General features: G+C 28.8%; 2 protein-coding genes and 1 long non-coding RNA gene across 4 annotated transcripts in view; 1 reads left to right on the forward strand and 2 right to left on the reverse strand.

Annotated features, from left to right (window-relative positions):
- Nucleotides 1-6,299, forward strand: part of LOC146528671 (uncharacterized) — a 41,308-nt gene extending 35,009 nt beyond the window's left edge. For both annotated transcript variants that reach the window (XM_085203438.1, XM_085203437.1), the window contains exon 5: nucleotides 5,926-6,299. In XM_085203438.1, coding sequence (XP_085059564.1) covers nucleotides 5,926-5,975 — 50 coding nt within the window. In that variant the 3' untranslated portion in view covers nucleotides 5,976-6,299. The remainder of the gene's footprint in view (nucleotides 1-5,925) is intronic.
- A 3,152-nt stretch (nucleotides 6,300-9,451) lies between these two features.
- On the reverse strand, nucleotides 9,452-10,498 carry LOC146528672 (uncharacterized). Its single transcript, XR_014879117.1, has 3 exons — nucleotides 10,452-10,498; nucleotides 10,077-10,192; nucleotides 9,452-9,730 (listed from the first exon to the last, which is right to left on the reverse strand). It is a non-coding gene; the product is annotated as an uncharacterized LOC146528672 (long non-coding RNA).
- A 991-nt stretch (nucleotides 10,499-11,489) lies between these two features.
- On the reverse strand, nucleotides 11,490-15,268 carry LOC146528673 (uncharacterized). Its single transcript, XM_085203265.1, has 10 exons — nucleotides 15,158-15,268; nucleotides 14,969-14,995; nucleotides 14,555-14,590; nucleotides 13,578-13,655; nucleotides 13,179-13,211; nucleotides 13,064-13,087; nucleotides 12,870-12,976; nucleotides 12,245-12,274; nucleotides 11,757-11,795; nucleotides 11,490-11,661 (listed from the first exon to the last, which is right to left on the reverse strand). Exons 1-9 carry the CDS (start codon nucleotides 15,225-15,227, stop codon nucleotides 11,778-11,780), a joined length of 423 nt encoding a protein of 140 aa, XP_085059391.1. The 5' UTR covers nucleotides 15,228-15,268; the 3' UTR covers nucleotides 11,490-11,661; nucleotides 11,757-11,777.
- Between the last annotated feature and the right edge of the window lie 1,683 nt (nucleotides 15,269-16,951).

The raw sequence follows: 16,951 nt of genomic DNA on the forward strand, positions 1-16,951 counted from the left end.
TGAGGTCATTTGACAGTAAACAGGACAGATTTATTTTTTTCATTTTTCACGTTCTTGTAACAAGATAAAGCACGGCGTTCAGTTCCGCCAAGACAATATCTTGAAAATTGGGCGTCAGGAACGTTCCCTAGCATACCATGCTATGAATATATATATGTTTGATATAAGGTGAAGCTATACTTAAATAAAATACACAATATACAAAATAAATACTATTTAATTGCTATTGTCATACAAATATAGTAAGCAAATTAATAAACCTCAAATTATCATATTAAAGCGACCGACGATTTAAAAATTATTGGTGACCGCTGAGAAAACGATAGTATGGCCTTGGCAATGCCGGATCAACGAATTATTAAGCTTGTTTCCTCTTAATATAATTATATCTTTTCGTCAGCTGTCTATTATATAATTCCTGGTGTAATTTTATGCATGTTAATAATTAAAATAGATTTGAACCGGTTACTTTTTATCAACAAATCCATTATAGGATTGTATAGCTATAAGCGACCAGAGATAAACTTTGTCTCAAATAATGTGCTATTATAGATTACTAGCGGCCCGCCGGCAACTTCGCCCGCGTGAACTACGTTATTATAAATTTCTGTCTCCATGAGTACCTACGACCTATAAGTGACGTCCATGTAAAATTTGAGACTCGTAGCATTTGTAGTAACGAAGTTTCATACAAACTTTCAACCCCTTAGAAGTCGAATATTGCAAATTCCCGTCTTAGCGAGCACCTACGTCCTATAAGTAACTCCTATGCAAAATTTGAGATTCCTAGCACATGTAGTTTCGGAGATTTCGTGATGAGTGAGTGACCTTTCGATTTTATATATATAGATATAGATTTAAAGAAAATATTTATGTATTTAATCTTAAAGTATTTTTTTATTCGTATTTGTAAATATAAATAAGGGCTCAGCTTATTTAGAAAATTAAGAATAGTTCAATAGTATTATTAAGTCCGATTTCGTGTATATTTTTTATTCTTGTAATAAACGATTTATTATATGCTAATATTTGGAAAACGGTAATCGGAATCACATGATCGAGCAAAAAAAAATCTGAACCGATTTAGTAGTCAGTGTGGTGAATTTTTTTTAAAGCAATATTTAATTATGTATTTTCTTACCAAAATTAGATTTTAAACTTATAAAAATACCATATGGTACATTCAGTTAATATTTAAAAATATTTAATTTGTAGCCTTACTCAATTAATGAGATTGAAATTTCTATTATTCCTGTCGGTTCTTTTAATTGTATTTGATTCCCGAGGACTTTATATTTCGAGTGCTAACCCGTCCCAAACATTCAATTTGGACTCGCTTAATCTCGTAGACCCTTCAGCACGGTCAAACGCATTTTAATTATGAAATTGACATATCACAAACGCGGAGGCCGGTGACGCGGTCTTTTAATAATGAACTAACTTTTGAACATGACTTTGTATGTATATTTTTACTTAAGTGTAATTGTAACAGAGATAATATTATTTCATAGATTTTTATTGAAGAAAATATTAAAATTGAGATATGTAGACCATAGAACCGAAAGTTTTATTATTTTATTATTTATATCTAAAGTAAAAGCTATACTAAACTACGGGGCTACTAAAGAATTATGTAACAAAAACAAAGGAGGTAAGTATAAGTTGTCAAAATTTTAAACACACAGACATTATACCCCATGAATTTAATTAAGGGGTGTAGATGATTTAATAAAAGAGTTTGTACTTATAATATTAATTGGAACTCGTACGCCTCCGCCATTTTTAGCCGGACCTTTGTTATTTCTCTTATGCATATTTATATGTTTGTTCTCAAAAATACACCGAGTCCCATGTGTACTCTTTAAATGAATTCGTATTCGTTATTAAAGTAAAGGTTATTTAACCGTACCTACTGCATACAATCACACTCATTATATTCGTAGAAAATATTAATTAAATATATTTAAATTTTTGTTTCGACGCCATTTGTATTTTTTTAATAATTAAGTTAATAATTGTACCTTGCTAGTGTAGTTATGACATGTACCTAATTATTTTTTTAGTTATAATTTACTAACATATTTTATTAATTAATTAATGTGGTTTATGGACTGTAATCAAAACATAAATTTTATATACACAAGTTTAATACGAACTTAAGTAGGTTTCATAATTGGAATTTTAAAATATTGAAGTCAAAGTCGGGCAAACGCATTGCATGTAAGGCCATTACAGACTTGAGTTAATCAGTTGAGTAACTCAACTGCTTTCCAATTCTTATCACTTAATTGGTTCATGAATCTTTAAAATATTATGACACTAATCTTTAAAATATTATGGCATTGTTATATGGAAATTGAGATGTTAGATTATTCTCCTATATTTATTATTCTTAAATTTATTTCTTTTAACTAGTTTATCTATTTTATTTTTTAATTTTAATAAGTTTCACACTTTATCCCGCGCACACTAGGTTAGGCAGAGGGAACCTAGTGTTAAAACACTCCGTTCCCCATTACTATATTTACGCTACTGTATTTTTACTTTTGTCATTCTAGGTTTTTTAAATAATCTTTTCATGTAAATAAGAAGTCAAGTTTTTTATACTTAGTTTCTAAACTCTAGTACATATATTTTTAAATAAATCAGAAGTTTGGTAATTGTTTTTTCGAAAAGATTTCACACTGTAAATTATTTTGCTTGAAAGGATGTGATTGTTTCATACAAAGTTTCCGATTTCCATTCATTTAGCAACTCGTGCTGCTTAGTTTTCAGAGCTGTTAATTTATTTATATACGAGTACTTAGTTTACAATGCATAAGAATAAAACATAAAAAAATGTCGGTTAGGTTAATAAATATATCAAAATATATTTAAAAAAATCTGAATGTTTTTTCTTTTTAGACTATTAATTGTCAGTAGATATAGAAATAAAAGGCGATAAAATTTAAAAAATACCTAAAAAGGTCAAAATTTACATGTAGGTATAACTCATAATATTATTTTAGTTTTGAATGGTTATCGGAGTGTAAAGTACATTATTGTATATACTTTTTAGTTCTAAGATTTACTTTTGAAAACTTTCATAGCAATATCTCAGTTTTCAAATACAGCAAGTGTGCAAGAAGTTTTAATTTGCAAAAGTTTTGCTTTTTACGACGACTTTTTATACAAGGATGGATTAGGTATTCTGAAACTTGTAAACTTTTTATTTTATATAGATATACTCGTATGTATTATTATTCAAGTATATAGCGTTTTTTGTAATAAAAAAATTTAGAGGACATGATTCTTCTAAGCTGTTTTAAACCCAGCTTTGGTACCCAGAGTCCGGCGTTGAGTTTCGCCATTCAACACGCAAAGCCCCGAAAAATTTTGCGGAAAATGAGGGACGGAGTGTCTCAACACTAGCTAGCAATAACTACTATGCTAGGTACTACTTCTGAGTATTATATAAAAAATAATATGAAATATATACCAACTGCTATGTTTTCTAATAAATATTCTATATAATTGGCCTTAAGACCAATGTCATCAGGTACACTATGCAATAATAGCCATAATTTTACACGATATATAAATTTATTCATATATAAAGTTAATGTTAAATATTAAGGATAAACTAACCAGTATTTGCTAAACAGATATCAAATAAGTATAAATAATAATGAACTAAGGTCGCACGAGTAGCTGCTTACGCATTTTGATAACTGAATGAAAAACAATTTTGAATATGTTAAAAAAAATTAAAAGAAGTAAAAAAAACTAGTCATAGGAACTTATTTAGTTACTTACAACGGTTAATCCCCCAACACATAATGTCTCCAGAATTCTGCGGAAAAAGCTTAGTAGGACCTAGTTCTTTTAAATAACATGTTTTTATAGTGATCTAGTCCAACTAAGTTATACTTATGTGTATATCAAATAGAGAACTCCAGGGGTTTTCTATATAATAAATGAATTAATGAAAATTTATTTAATTATAAATAGAACAAGTTCCATTATATAAAGTACTTGTCAGTCATAAGTTTTTTAAGTCAAATGCATGCGCGACTTCAAATCAATTGTCATGACAAATCGAATAAAAATCATATAGTTTTTATACAGTACAATTTGTATTTCGCTTTACAAAACATTAGCGAGGTTTTTACGTCAATTTGTAGCTGACCGACGTACAAAGAATTCGTGATTTAACAATATCCTTTAACGATTTATATGCCTTCTGGAGTGGAACTAATGAGAGATATGTTATTCATTTGTTTGCGTAATTTATAAGAACCAATTAATATTGCTTCTGTTTTTGCTGTAGTTAAATATAAACTATAATATTGATAAGTAAATAAATTATTTAATAATAAAAATAATATTTTTTTTGTATAATATAACATGAATTAAATGAAACCCGCTTCAACTAATTTACTTGTTTTATTCAGATACAAATTGTTATAGTATGTGCTTATTCTATTTCAATTTATTCAGTAGTGTAGGTACTAAATAAGATATATATATATATTTAGAAAACATATAAAAAATTGAACGTAGCGGGACTCGAATCCGCGCTGTCTGGAAACCAACCAGGCGCTCTAACCACTAAGCCATACGTTCTCATCAACGCCTGGTCGGTTTCCAGGAGGCTCGGCATTGAGTCTCGTCTACGTTCATTTTTTTATACGTTTTCTAAATAAGCATTTTTCTTTTCTAAGTGTGGAATAACATTTAAAAAATGTTAAAAATAAGATAGGTATATATTTTTAAAATCAACTACAATCGTGTAAAATTTTACGTAAAAATATAATATCATAAGTTAGAATGACATAAAGTGTCTAAATTTGAAAGCATGTCAAGTGGAGCATATGTAGCGAGTAGGTACGGTGGTGTGGCGCGGAAGTAGACCGTCTCGCCGGCGCGGCGCCGCACCGGAACCCTGAAGGGTTGCAGCGTCACAAATCAAGTTATGAGAAACGCCACAAAAGGAAACTTTGTGCATTTCCGTCCCAGCGAGCGTGAAATTTGACACAGACAAACCCCTAAGCGCGCTTAAACAAACAACGTGAGCGAGAACTAATAAAAGATTCTCATTTCTAAATTTGAACGGCTGATGAGTTTGTAAAATGGCGGCTGATTTGATTTGATTACTTTTAAGATTCGCGATATATTGGTCAAAAGTAAAATATGTTTTTTTTTGCTACATTTTAATTATATATAAACATTCGAGTTGAGGTCGGCGGAATGTCTCGTAAATTTGGCGGAGAGGGGAGAACGGAGTGTTTTAACATTTGGTTCCATCTCCATATCCTGCTATATTCGTGAAGCTGAAAAAAAATTAGTTATATATATATATTTTATATTATTGTTATATAACAAGGTCACGACAGGCTGATGATGATGATGATAACGATGAACAAGGCCAAGCTATCATTTATATTTTGTTACATAATCATCTATTGTGCTTACATGGTGTACCTATGTTGCTTTCAATTTTAATTATTAAAATTATGTTTGGTTAATTTAATCTGTAATATATTACTATTTAATAATCACAACTTTAACAAAAAAGTTAAGTTCAGTTCTTAATTTATGGCGTTTCGAGCGTGCCAGTTGAGCACCAATTACTTCGCCGTTATTATAATTTAGAAAGATTTTTTAATAGCATTGCGTGTTCATTGTCAAGGCAGAACTTAACCCTGAGTTTTTGCCTTGGTGCCAGAGTGAAGAAATTAAAATATTAAAAAACAATTATTCATTCCCTCGAGTAGGGATCGAACCCACGACCGTCGTGTTCACACCTTTGTACCTCCACCACGATAGCCTCATGTTATTATTTATTTTTTATTATTTTTTTATGTTAACGTGTATGTATAAACATATGAAAATGTATCATAAAGATGTAGCACACAGGCACTTACACATATTTTCTCGTTACAGGCGCGGCTGCTCCAAGATATTTCTACACAGGATTCTACAGACGAAGATAAGGCTTTCCATAAATGTACATATATTTAAATCCACAAGTACCTTTTGTATAAAAATAGTTGTAAAACATTGATTCCACGTTTGTACAGTCATATTCAATAGTACAAAGTTCAGTGTAAATAGAATATTAATCTGTGATATACTCGTATGTGTGAAAGAGATATATATGTAACAGTAAATGTTTGTAATTTTCGATTTTTTTTCTTAATAAAATAATCTTTACTTAAATATTAAAAATAATGTGTGGATTGGAATTTTAAATTATTAGAACGATTGTGTTTAAAAGTGTTTTAAATGTAAATAATAAAATAATACAATAAAGATTTTTTTTTACTTTTTTGACCATATTGAATACATAGTTATATGAAGCTAATAAGCTAATATTTTTTAGAAATATTAATAATTATTTCTATTAATCTATTTTTAAATTGGTTAAGCGATCAAGCAATTTCTTATCATTGATTGTTTTCTTATTAATATTATATTATTTCTTATTATAAATCTTATAAGACTACTTAGTCTTGTTTTAAATTATGATTTCATTTAAATTTTTCATATTTACAACTTTAGAGCTTTTCCGAAAATCCCAAGTAAAAGAAAGCTATTCTTATTTGCCTTATCATACATATAGGAGCCTGCAATCTATTCTTTTATTTTATTTGTGCCCAACCTCGTATGATCATAGCAATATGTAGTAAACAAATCAAATTTCAGTTCACAGTTGTAGTGTAGAGCTACTTTACGCCCTATATCACACGCAAATTCAATTTTATAAAAAAATGCCCTTAGTCAAGTCAAAGTAATATTTCTAAAAACGACAATATAAAGGAAGGCCCATACGTAAATTATGTTTTAAATGTAAATATATCGTATAATTTATGAGAAATTGGCCAAATTATTTATTATCTTTTTAGATGAAACTCTTAAAGTGGATCGTTTGCATATATTTTATTTTAACATTTTTCATAAAAAATTAAATAATTAAAATAATTAAAATTAGAAGCAAATATTATCTTACAATATTAATTTTACTAAAAAATATTCTAAATAAGAAAAACTTAGTACCGTCCATAAAAATACAAATTCAAAGCTTGATAGAAGACATATACTACGGAAAATTTTATCTCCATTCGATTTCCATATATTACATTTCATTTACTATCTAATGCAAGGCTATTTATTTTTAAATTAGATTCTTTTGGGTGAAGCCTCCTGCTTTGTATTCGATGCGGCCATTATGCAGGAATCCGTCACCGCCACTGGCTCGATAAAAACCTTAACCTCGGGTTACCTTCAAAGAGAAAATCCTTTGAAAATGAACATCGTATTTTGGAGACAATTTTTTTATATATTCAAATCAGTAATACCCAATGGGTGTACCTGAAGAAAATTACAAATAGATAGAGGTTTACTTTCAAATAATAAATAGGTATCTTTTATATTTGAATAAGATATTTGATATATATTTTCTACGTCAGCGACCCGAGTCGTTAACTAAAATAGGATGCCTATGATCGGTGCTTTGTTTGTATTTTAAGCATTAAAATGTTTTATTTTAGTTTTATATAACCTTACAAAATAGTGTTAAAGGAGAAAAAATAAATAAAGTAAAAGATAATTGTTAGACGTCTTTAAAAAATCTTGAAGTAATGTACTATTTTGTAACTATAATTCATATTTATTGTTATTACAATAGCAAAATGTAAAATATAAGCACAATTTTTTTTCAGTTTCACGCTGAATCTTGCACGCAGGAAGCTAGGGAGTGGGAACCTATCACGCAATTCCATTTGTCTCCCTTAAGAAGTTGTTCATTATTAGTATTTTTGATTTATCTGGTTTATTTTATCCTTCTTGTTGTTATCAGTGATTAAATTTGCTTTAAAAAAGCTATTTTGATATTATATATATTTATATAGCTATTTGATATGTACTAGATCTGAAAATTTCCACATTGTCGTTCGAAGATGTAGGGAGACGCTCTACATCATTATTATATCTTAGCTTCTTCATGTATAGTTGTTTCTCTTTAAGCCTCACACATGCTTACTTATTTAGCACGGATTTGGGGAAGAACCCTACTGGGTTGGGACACTGGTTTTGTTTATAAAATCGGACTCACAAACATCACGTGTACTATACTTGGTTTGTACAGTCCATTTGTTCCTGAATAATAAAAAATAATTTATCTACTTATTTAGGAAAATTGTAATTTCCTAAATATCCTCTTTAAAAATATACTACATCTTCTATATTTTTATTTATATTTTTTGATTTTTTTGTATTTTTTAATGTGTATCTTTAATCAAGCTTTTTGTTTAGGTATTTCGTGTCATTGGACTGGCATATATAACAACAGAATCAAATGTAAGCAGTCATCGTATGGACCACGTGTGTTTATCTATCCCGAATCAATAACCTGTGAACAACGTGGATGTTTAATTATGTTTTGGAATGTTTACTGACTAAACTAACAAAGGCATATTGTACGGAAGACAGATTAATGTGATTACGAATATGGAATAAAATTCGAATATGTTGAAATATATGTAGAGGTTAGCAAGGCAGCGGAGACTAACAAGTTTTCTTACTTGATTGAATTCAAGATTTTGCGTGTTAAGGAACACTTTTTTCTATCTAGAACAACAAAATAAAAAAATACGTTCCTCCTAGTGGGGATTGAATCCACAACATAGCATTTACAGTCGGACGCTATACCACTACGCCACGATGGCCTCATCAATCGATCTCCGAAGTAATCTCTTATTTGATAGAGTTACTAAAAAGCATAAATAAAAAATATATTTAATACTATATTCTAAAAAGCAGCAATAAATAACGGTGCTTTATGTGAACAGTCGAAAATATAAACATTTCAGTAAAAAAAAAATATAATGACGCCCTAATTATGTGATATTTAAATTAAATGTATTTATTAAATATCATTTAGTAATTTAATTGAAATTTTATATAGATTATTGTGATCATATTGTGACAGATATATATGTGCTCACATTAATATAGTTGGTAAAACTGTTCATAATATTATTTAATATTCTATATGTCATACTATGTTATTATAAATTATAGAATAATGTTATGTTATATATAGTATAGGCTTATTATAAGTAAAGAAATTTATTACTAGTCAAATATATTGCCTAAAGACTTTTATTTCTTATAAAATATTAAAAAAAGACTAAGTTTTATTTATTTAATTTCTGAAATATATTTTTTTCCATTTCTAAGAAACATGTATGTATTATGGGGACTTTCATTGTTTATTTAGATATCCCAGCAACGATATAAATATGAAATGAGATTCAAGTTAAATGTTAAGTAATGATAGTTCAAGTAAATGTAACTAAAACATTTTAGAAACGTAAGTAAATATTAATTACTAATTATACAATAAAAATAATTTAATAATCGTGTTTCGTGAGTTACCTACTAATATTTTAACGGCATATTTACACGATTATTGTTAATCGTGCTTGAAGTAAAACACCATGTTATATTAATTTTGTTTATTTAATTTCATATTATAAGTATAACTCGAATATATTTTAAGTAAATGATACAAATAAAATATTTAACATATTTTATGGCTCCTGGTGTAATCAAATTGCAAATTACTTTTATACATATATACTTCCATACAAAATATGTATGACAAGAGTAATTTAATTTAGGCTTCTGAAAAGAAAATAGTTTCTCTTTCACGGAGCTTTTCTGGTCTTAGCAGTAGCGGATAACGCTTAAAAATAAAAATAATATATTTTCAATTAGAGTAGTTCCTCCATAGCATTAAATTATCTTGACATGTATTTATGAGTATTGCGTTGAAGTCTGGCTTTAAAGCTAAATGTTTTTAAAGTAAAGGAATTGTGTAAAAAAGTGTTCTATAATTAATTATTAAATTAATACATAATTGCTAAGTATGAGCTGATATTTCATATACAATAATGAACCTGAATTTGCATTTTAAATGTATTTGCTATGAAATTTAAGTAAGAACATATATGTAGTTAACTTAAAATAAATAATGCTAAATACTTACATATCAATTTACCTAATAAATTTATTATATTAACATTACTTACAGGCAAAAAATGTCTTCGGAAAGTATAAAACGGGAAATTGGAATGAATACGGTGATGTTGATAAACGGTCGTGGCTATTGCATCGCTTTGGCTGCTGGCTCTGTTTACAGAATTAACTATAAAAAGGAAAAAAATATTGACATTTTCTAAAAACTTAAAATAAATTTACAAAATAACTTATTAGCTTGCTAGAATACAATAATGAAAACTGAATTTAACCTGAAGATTAGCGTCCACAAACGCACAGACAAACACACAAAAATGTTAAAAATAAAGAATTTGAATACTATTCCCCTGATAAATGCTCCTAATAATAGATCTTCTTATTTATCTTCCATGTATTTATGATAATCATAGATTTATCTTGTTACTTACTATTAATTGAGACTCCGTAAGCTGAAATTATTTTGTTTGATATTTAATGACATTTATTATAAGAAAATAATAATCAAATTAAAGTAAAACGAAACAGGAAAAAGCTATCATATTATATAATTTTATTATGTAAAGAAAACAATAAATAACGTTTTAATAATACTTACCTTTGAATTTATCATTAAAGTATAGAATAACGAAAATTAGTATTAATAATTTTAATTTCATTTTAATTTTATGTTATAAAGTAAATACGTCTTATTGTTTTAACTTTTTTGAAGTTAATGTAATTTTGCTATATAATTTTTATGAGTTATTAAAATATTTATAATATCGACAGACAGTACGCACGAAAGGTACGTAAAGGGGTAGTGTCACTTCAACGTGATAGTGGTCAACTTAAGTTACACTCTAACGAGTGAGACACTCCGTTCTCCACTTTCTGTCGAATACTGGAGGCATTGCGTGCTGAGTGGCGGAGCTTAACGCCGCGCTTTGCCTCCACACCAGAGCGAAGAAATGGAAATATGAATTTATAAAATTCGAGTGGCGATTGAACCCACGACCAGTCGAGTTTTCAATTTTTTATTTAACTGGTTGAAACTTTATCTATCCTGCTCGCTGCTTCGCCCGCATGTGCACAACACAATTATCTGCTTTCTAATCTGAATTACTTTTGTGTTCGAGTAAGAATGTCATTTTAAAGAAAATATTTATACATTGATAAACAAATTATTGCATTTAAATTGGTTAAGCCGTTTTTGAGATTAGCGTGAAGAAACACAGACAAATAGATAAAAAAATTAAATCTTTGTTTTGGGTTCTATTATATTGTTAAATGCTCCCGAAATAATTTCTCTCATATAGGTATCTACCATTTAGAGACATCCATCTGTTACGAATTAATTATAAGTTTAAATGTATAGTCAGGTCCTTTAAAAGGAAAAATGGGCAAAGCCGCGAGCGGATCGCTAGTTCGGAAATATTATAACATTATATATTAAGTAAAGGAAAGGTAATGTAAGTAAAACTTCAAAATTTTATTTTATTGTTTTAAAATGGTTTATTTATTCTATTAAATTTTGTTACAATTTTAATTTGATTTATATATTTTAATACAACTTTTTGAACTTTTTAAGTAGATTAAGAACTTTTGAAATATGTTAATAGCTATTTCACCTTTTAATTTACATTAAACTGCTAAAGCTGCCTGAAAAATAAAATGAAATAAAATGTAAATAATTATAATCACACGTATATAATTTATTTAAATACAATAGATGTAAACAGCATACAAATACTTACAAATAACTCTTGTTTTTGTTATTATGGTTCAAGACAGGGCTGGCGAAAAGAAAATTGAGAATTTTAGAAATAGAAACTTAAACTTGAACCCGCTTTCCACCGAATTCCTGAGGCATTATGTATTGAGTGGCGTAACTTAACGCCGAGAAAAAAAAGAAGAACTAAAAATATTAAATATTTCATTCCCCTCAGAGCCAATCAAACTCATCACCTTCGCGTTTACAACCACACGCTTTTTTCTCTTTGTCATGTAGATAAACGCTGCCTCGAAAGTTTTTATTCGTCAGGAACATATATTTTTAATTTAAATAGCAATAATAATAGAGTTACTTGACATTAAACAAACCCAGCAAGACAAATACGCGTATTACTCAAACATGAAAAAGATTGTGAATTATTTGAAGAGACGAGTCAGTAACCCACTAAGTACCCCAAGGGTCAATTATAACAAATAAATAAACTATAAAATAATTATAAGGTTTTCTTACAGTTCCTTGCATTATTTTTGCCACCGTGCCCTGTAAAAGATTAATTACTTAGCATTTTCATATAGAATTTATTATTATTATTCTATTACTATATATTTAATTTCTTTAGAAAAATCTATGTTTTTCACTTGGTCTTGGCTTCCTTTATCGAAAAGTCCCACCATCATCATTCGCAGGGGAAATCTGGATTGCGCACAGAGAGGCTCCATTTTTTTCATTGCATTTCCCAGCGTCAAAAAGAAAATCTAACTCATATGATGTGGTTGCCGCCTCAAGATAATACACAAAGCAGCTTTAACTTTTCGCTGTATCCCGCACGTAGTAGGGAAGGCGAGGGAACGTGGGAACCTAATTAAAACACTCCATTGTCCACTTTTCGACGAATTCTGGAGGCATAAAGAGTTTGAGAAAGGAACTCAACTCCATTATAACGTTACCAGGGCGAGGAAATAAAAATATTAGATATTTAATTTCCTCGAGTAAGAATTGAACCCATAACCTTTTTTCACCTTTTTTAACCTGCGTTTATTGTCACACGCTTGTGCTCTTGCGCTACGACTGGCCTGGATAGCAGTATATAAATTATGAAATAGAAAATATATGAAAAAGTAAGAAATACACTTACGAGGAAAGATTTCGGACATTCTTCAGGAGTGGGGCCAGGTTCTTTGAGATTTATTATTATATTTGTTGCTTGATTATTTAACGCTGTAGCAGTGTTTGTAGCGTTTACTGCAAGAATATTATATATTTGTATAAGGTTGTTATTTTTTTACATCTGTAGAGTTAATTTACATAATGTAACAAAATTAGAGTTACCATTAGTGGATCCTGGAGCTTGTGCTGTAGAAATACAAAAAAAAGAATCAAAAATATATTATTATAATTAAAAAACACCATAGCTTATAAGTAAAACCCAATAAAATGGGCTTACGTGGAACAGTTGCCTTGGGTGTTTCTACAGGTACTGTAAAGACAAGAAAGAATATATTTAAAATCGGTCCCTTATTAACAGACGGACGGATATACGGACAAAGATAAAAATTAATATAAAAAACGAATATAGAACCTCCTCCTTTTTAAACTAAATTTACACAAAAATAATATTTTTTATGTAAAAACAGAATTTACAAAGAAAGATTAAAACGGCCCGTATTCTAAAATACTAACTTGCTTAAACTTTTGTTCATTGCTTTATATTTATATATATTTTCTAATCTAAATTGCTGAAATTGAACATAATTCGAATAGTTGAATTAAAATATTACAAAAATCATATTATTATTATTTATTATACATGTTTAATAAAAAATATATTTTATTTTAAACTTACTTGTTATTGGAGCTTCAGTGTGCTCTGGTGGTGCAATTGGAACGGGAGGTGGTCTGGGTGCAATTTGTGGCTCTAGAACTGGTAAAATATTGACAACATTATATATGCACTAGAAGTTAACTGCAGCTCCTCCCGCATAGTCCAATGTAAGTAAATATGAGTTGTATATGACACATGACAAATTCCAAACTATCTATCAGCCTTCCTCCATAAATGGAGAAACTAGATGACTTAATGAAATTTTAAAATATACCTATATATTAAATATTTAAAATAAAGCAACCAATAAACCGTAGAGACCATAGAGGCCTAAGATAGTATGTAAAACGTTTTATTATCCAGTAAAGTTAATTAGGAACAGAATTCATCTAGTGTCGAGGCACTCGTTTCTCAATTTTCATTTCGAATTCAATACATTAATTATTGAGAGGTGGAAATAAATATGGGGTGTCTAGTCACAACAGGGAAATGAAAATTATTCATATCCTCTTGTTGGACTCGATGGTGTCCCCCTGAACCACGGTGGCCGTGGTGGCCTTTATGTGTACCACCTAAACATTTACAGAATAAAAAATGATAATTATTTTTATATATAAACTTATTTTGTAGACATTGAATTTTAAAAGGCAGAATGATGTGATGTACAAAAATTATAACAACAGTCTAATCCAGGTAAGCACTTATTTTGTACCCGCTCGCGGCTTCGCCCGCTAGAACTATATAATTATTTATTTACTAATCTAAATGACTTTTGTGTTCTAACTACATTAAAACTTTAAAGGTAATTAAGGTCTATTTAAATATCAAAAATTAATAAATAATTTGGAGGCCAGTCGTGGGGCATGGGCACAACCCTGTGCCTGTAAAAGCGACATTTTGTGAGTTTCCCACTAGTTTCCTTTGCCTACCCTGCTAGTTGCGGGATACAAAGTGAAGCTAATAAAGCAACTAAGTGCGTTGTAATTGATATCTCTTACCGCGCGGACGTTGTGGAGGATAAAATCGGTTGCGTACTGAAAAAAAATTATATATAATTTATATATAATAATTTTAATGTAACATTATAAGTAATAACAAAATAGTTCTTTTTCATAGAACAAAAATTAAAGACACTTATTTTTAAAAATCTTTTTTTTTTGTTGAAAAAGAAGAAATCTGGTTGTAATTCTGATATTCAACTCTCTCAGGTGATCAAGCTCGACACATCACTGAAATGTATAGTGAAGTATATTATATATAATTTTTATTTTACTGTACATTTTAGCAGATTAATAAAATAAAAATATTTTACATGTAAACTCCTCCTCCTTGCAATAAGTTATACATACATTTGTATTTAGTCAATTAAAATTAATATTCTAAAATAAGAACATATCGTAAAATATATTTACCGTAATTAGGATAAACATTGCAACTACCTGAAAAAAAAATCATATAATTAAAATATGATATAATTTAGTAACACTGCTGTTTTCATAATGAAATTGATTCCGTATTTAGTTTAAGTAATTATTTTAATTTATCTAATATATAAGAAAAATCCAATAAAAGTTTAAATTATTTCTTCTCTATTTTCTTACCAAATTGATTTATTAACGTTGATTGTAAAATTATAAAGAAAATGCAAACAAAAATAATTTTTGATTGCATTTTGCTTACAGCTAATGATGGTTAAAGTAAAAGTGATACATATACATTAGAAATTAGTAAATGTGAAATATTGATAATAGAACTTAATAGATCACGTTGTTATAAAAATGGCTATTTATACTGCTTTACGTGCATGTCATTAAACTTTAAATAAAACTAAAATAAAATGTACAAAATTAAGTGTTATTGTCTCTAATTTTGTCCTTGAGAATTATATTACGTTTACTTGAAATATACTTTTACTTTTTTATACGTGATGTTAAGTAATAAATTTATTAATAATAATAATAATATTCTTTATTGTACACCCAAAAATATAACACAAGAAAAGGAATCAAGATAAGAAAGAAATGTACAAGAGGCGGCCTTATCGCTAAAATAGCGATCTCTTCCAGGCAACCTTAAGGCATAGGACGTAAAGTGTAGGAAAGGGTTGGGGGTGTGAATAATAAATTTAATAAAATACATATAAATAATAAAATATATATATATTTATATATAAACATATACAAACATATATACATAAATAGACATACATACATACATACATACAAACATACATACATACATACATACATTCATGGTCACATAGTACATATATATAACTTATAGTATAAACAAAATGTAAATAAATAAAAGATAAGAAGCTCAGAAAGTAAGAAAATATTGTTTTAATAAACGTTTAAAAACAGGTAATGATTTTGCCCGTCTAATATTCATAGGTAAATTATTCCAGAGTTGGGAAGATGTAATTGAAAAAGAATTGCTAAGGAAGGAAGAAGAATGTGAAGGAATTTTGAGTGTTAAGTTGTGTTTTGAGCGCAGGTGTCGTGAGTGGGATCGCCCCAAAAATTCAAAACGCTCTTTTACATAAGGTGGGGTCAGTGGATCAAACAGTACACAGTAGAGAAGATGGAGAATACGAGTATTCCTGCGAAGTCGGATTGGGAGCCACTTGAGCTTAGTTCGAAACTCTGAGATGTGGTCATACTTTTTTAATCCAAAGATGAACCGAATTGCAAGATTTTGTAGCCGCTCAAGCTTATTAAGTTGCTCTTCTTTTAAGTCAAGGTAACATGAGTCAGCGTAATCAAGAATTGGTATAAGGAGAGACTGTGCTAGCGCAATTTTCGTTGGTATAGGTAGAAAATTACGCAACCTTAAAAGATAACCAATCGAAGCAAACATCTTCCTACTCACCTCACTAATCTGTGGATCCCAAGACAAATTTTGATCAATAATAATGCCAAGATTTTTAACAGTCTTACTGTACGGTATTGTTTGTCCACTCAGTAGTATAGGAGGTAAAGAGGACGTGTTAAATCTAGACATAAGCTTTGGACTACCAACGATTATTACTTGAGTCTTAATTGGATTTAACTGCAGTCCAAAAGACTTACTCCAGTTGGATATAGTCAGTAAATTATTATTTAAGAAATTTATCGCCGCAGGTAGTTCAGACACTTTGGAATGGCAATAAATTTGTAGATTATTAATATAATATTGTATAATATTGTATTGTATTGTATAACACAACATACAATACATTATTATTATTATACATAATAAATAAATAAAATAATATTTTCAATTATAAAGTAAAACTACTTTCCTTTTTAATTAATTTTAATATCTCTCTAACTCTTAAAAGAGCTTGCAAATTTTGACTACATTTACAAATATTATTGATTTTTTGATAGATAGATACATAGACAGCATCTAAA

This window comes from Heliconius melpomene, chromosome 19 (genome assembly GCF_056956725.1).
Source record: "Heliconius melpomene rosina isolate 202511_hmr_F chromosome 19, ASM5695672v1, whole genome shotgun sequence".
Taxonomy (NCBI): Eukaryota; Metazoa; Arthropoda; class Insecta; order Lepidoptera; family Nymphalidae; genus Heliconius; species Heliconius melpomene.

Bases quoted from the DNA above. Each gene is read 5' to 3' on its own strand.
- LOC146528673 (XM_085203265.1), bottom strand. From the start codon at position 15,227: ATGCAATCAAAAATTATTTTTGTTTGCATTTTCTTTATAATTTTACAA. The intron at 13,212-13,577 runs GTAAGTTTAAAA...TTGTCTTTACAG, and splicing joins CACTGAAGCTCCAATAACAA to TACCTGTAGAAACACCCAAG. The intron at 12,977-13,063 runs GTAACTCTAATT...ATATTCTTGCAG, and splicing joins AGCTCCAGGATCCACTAATG to TAAACGCTACAAACACTGCT.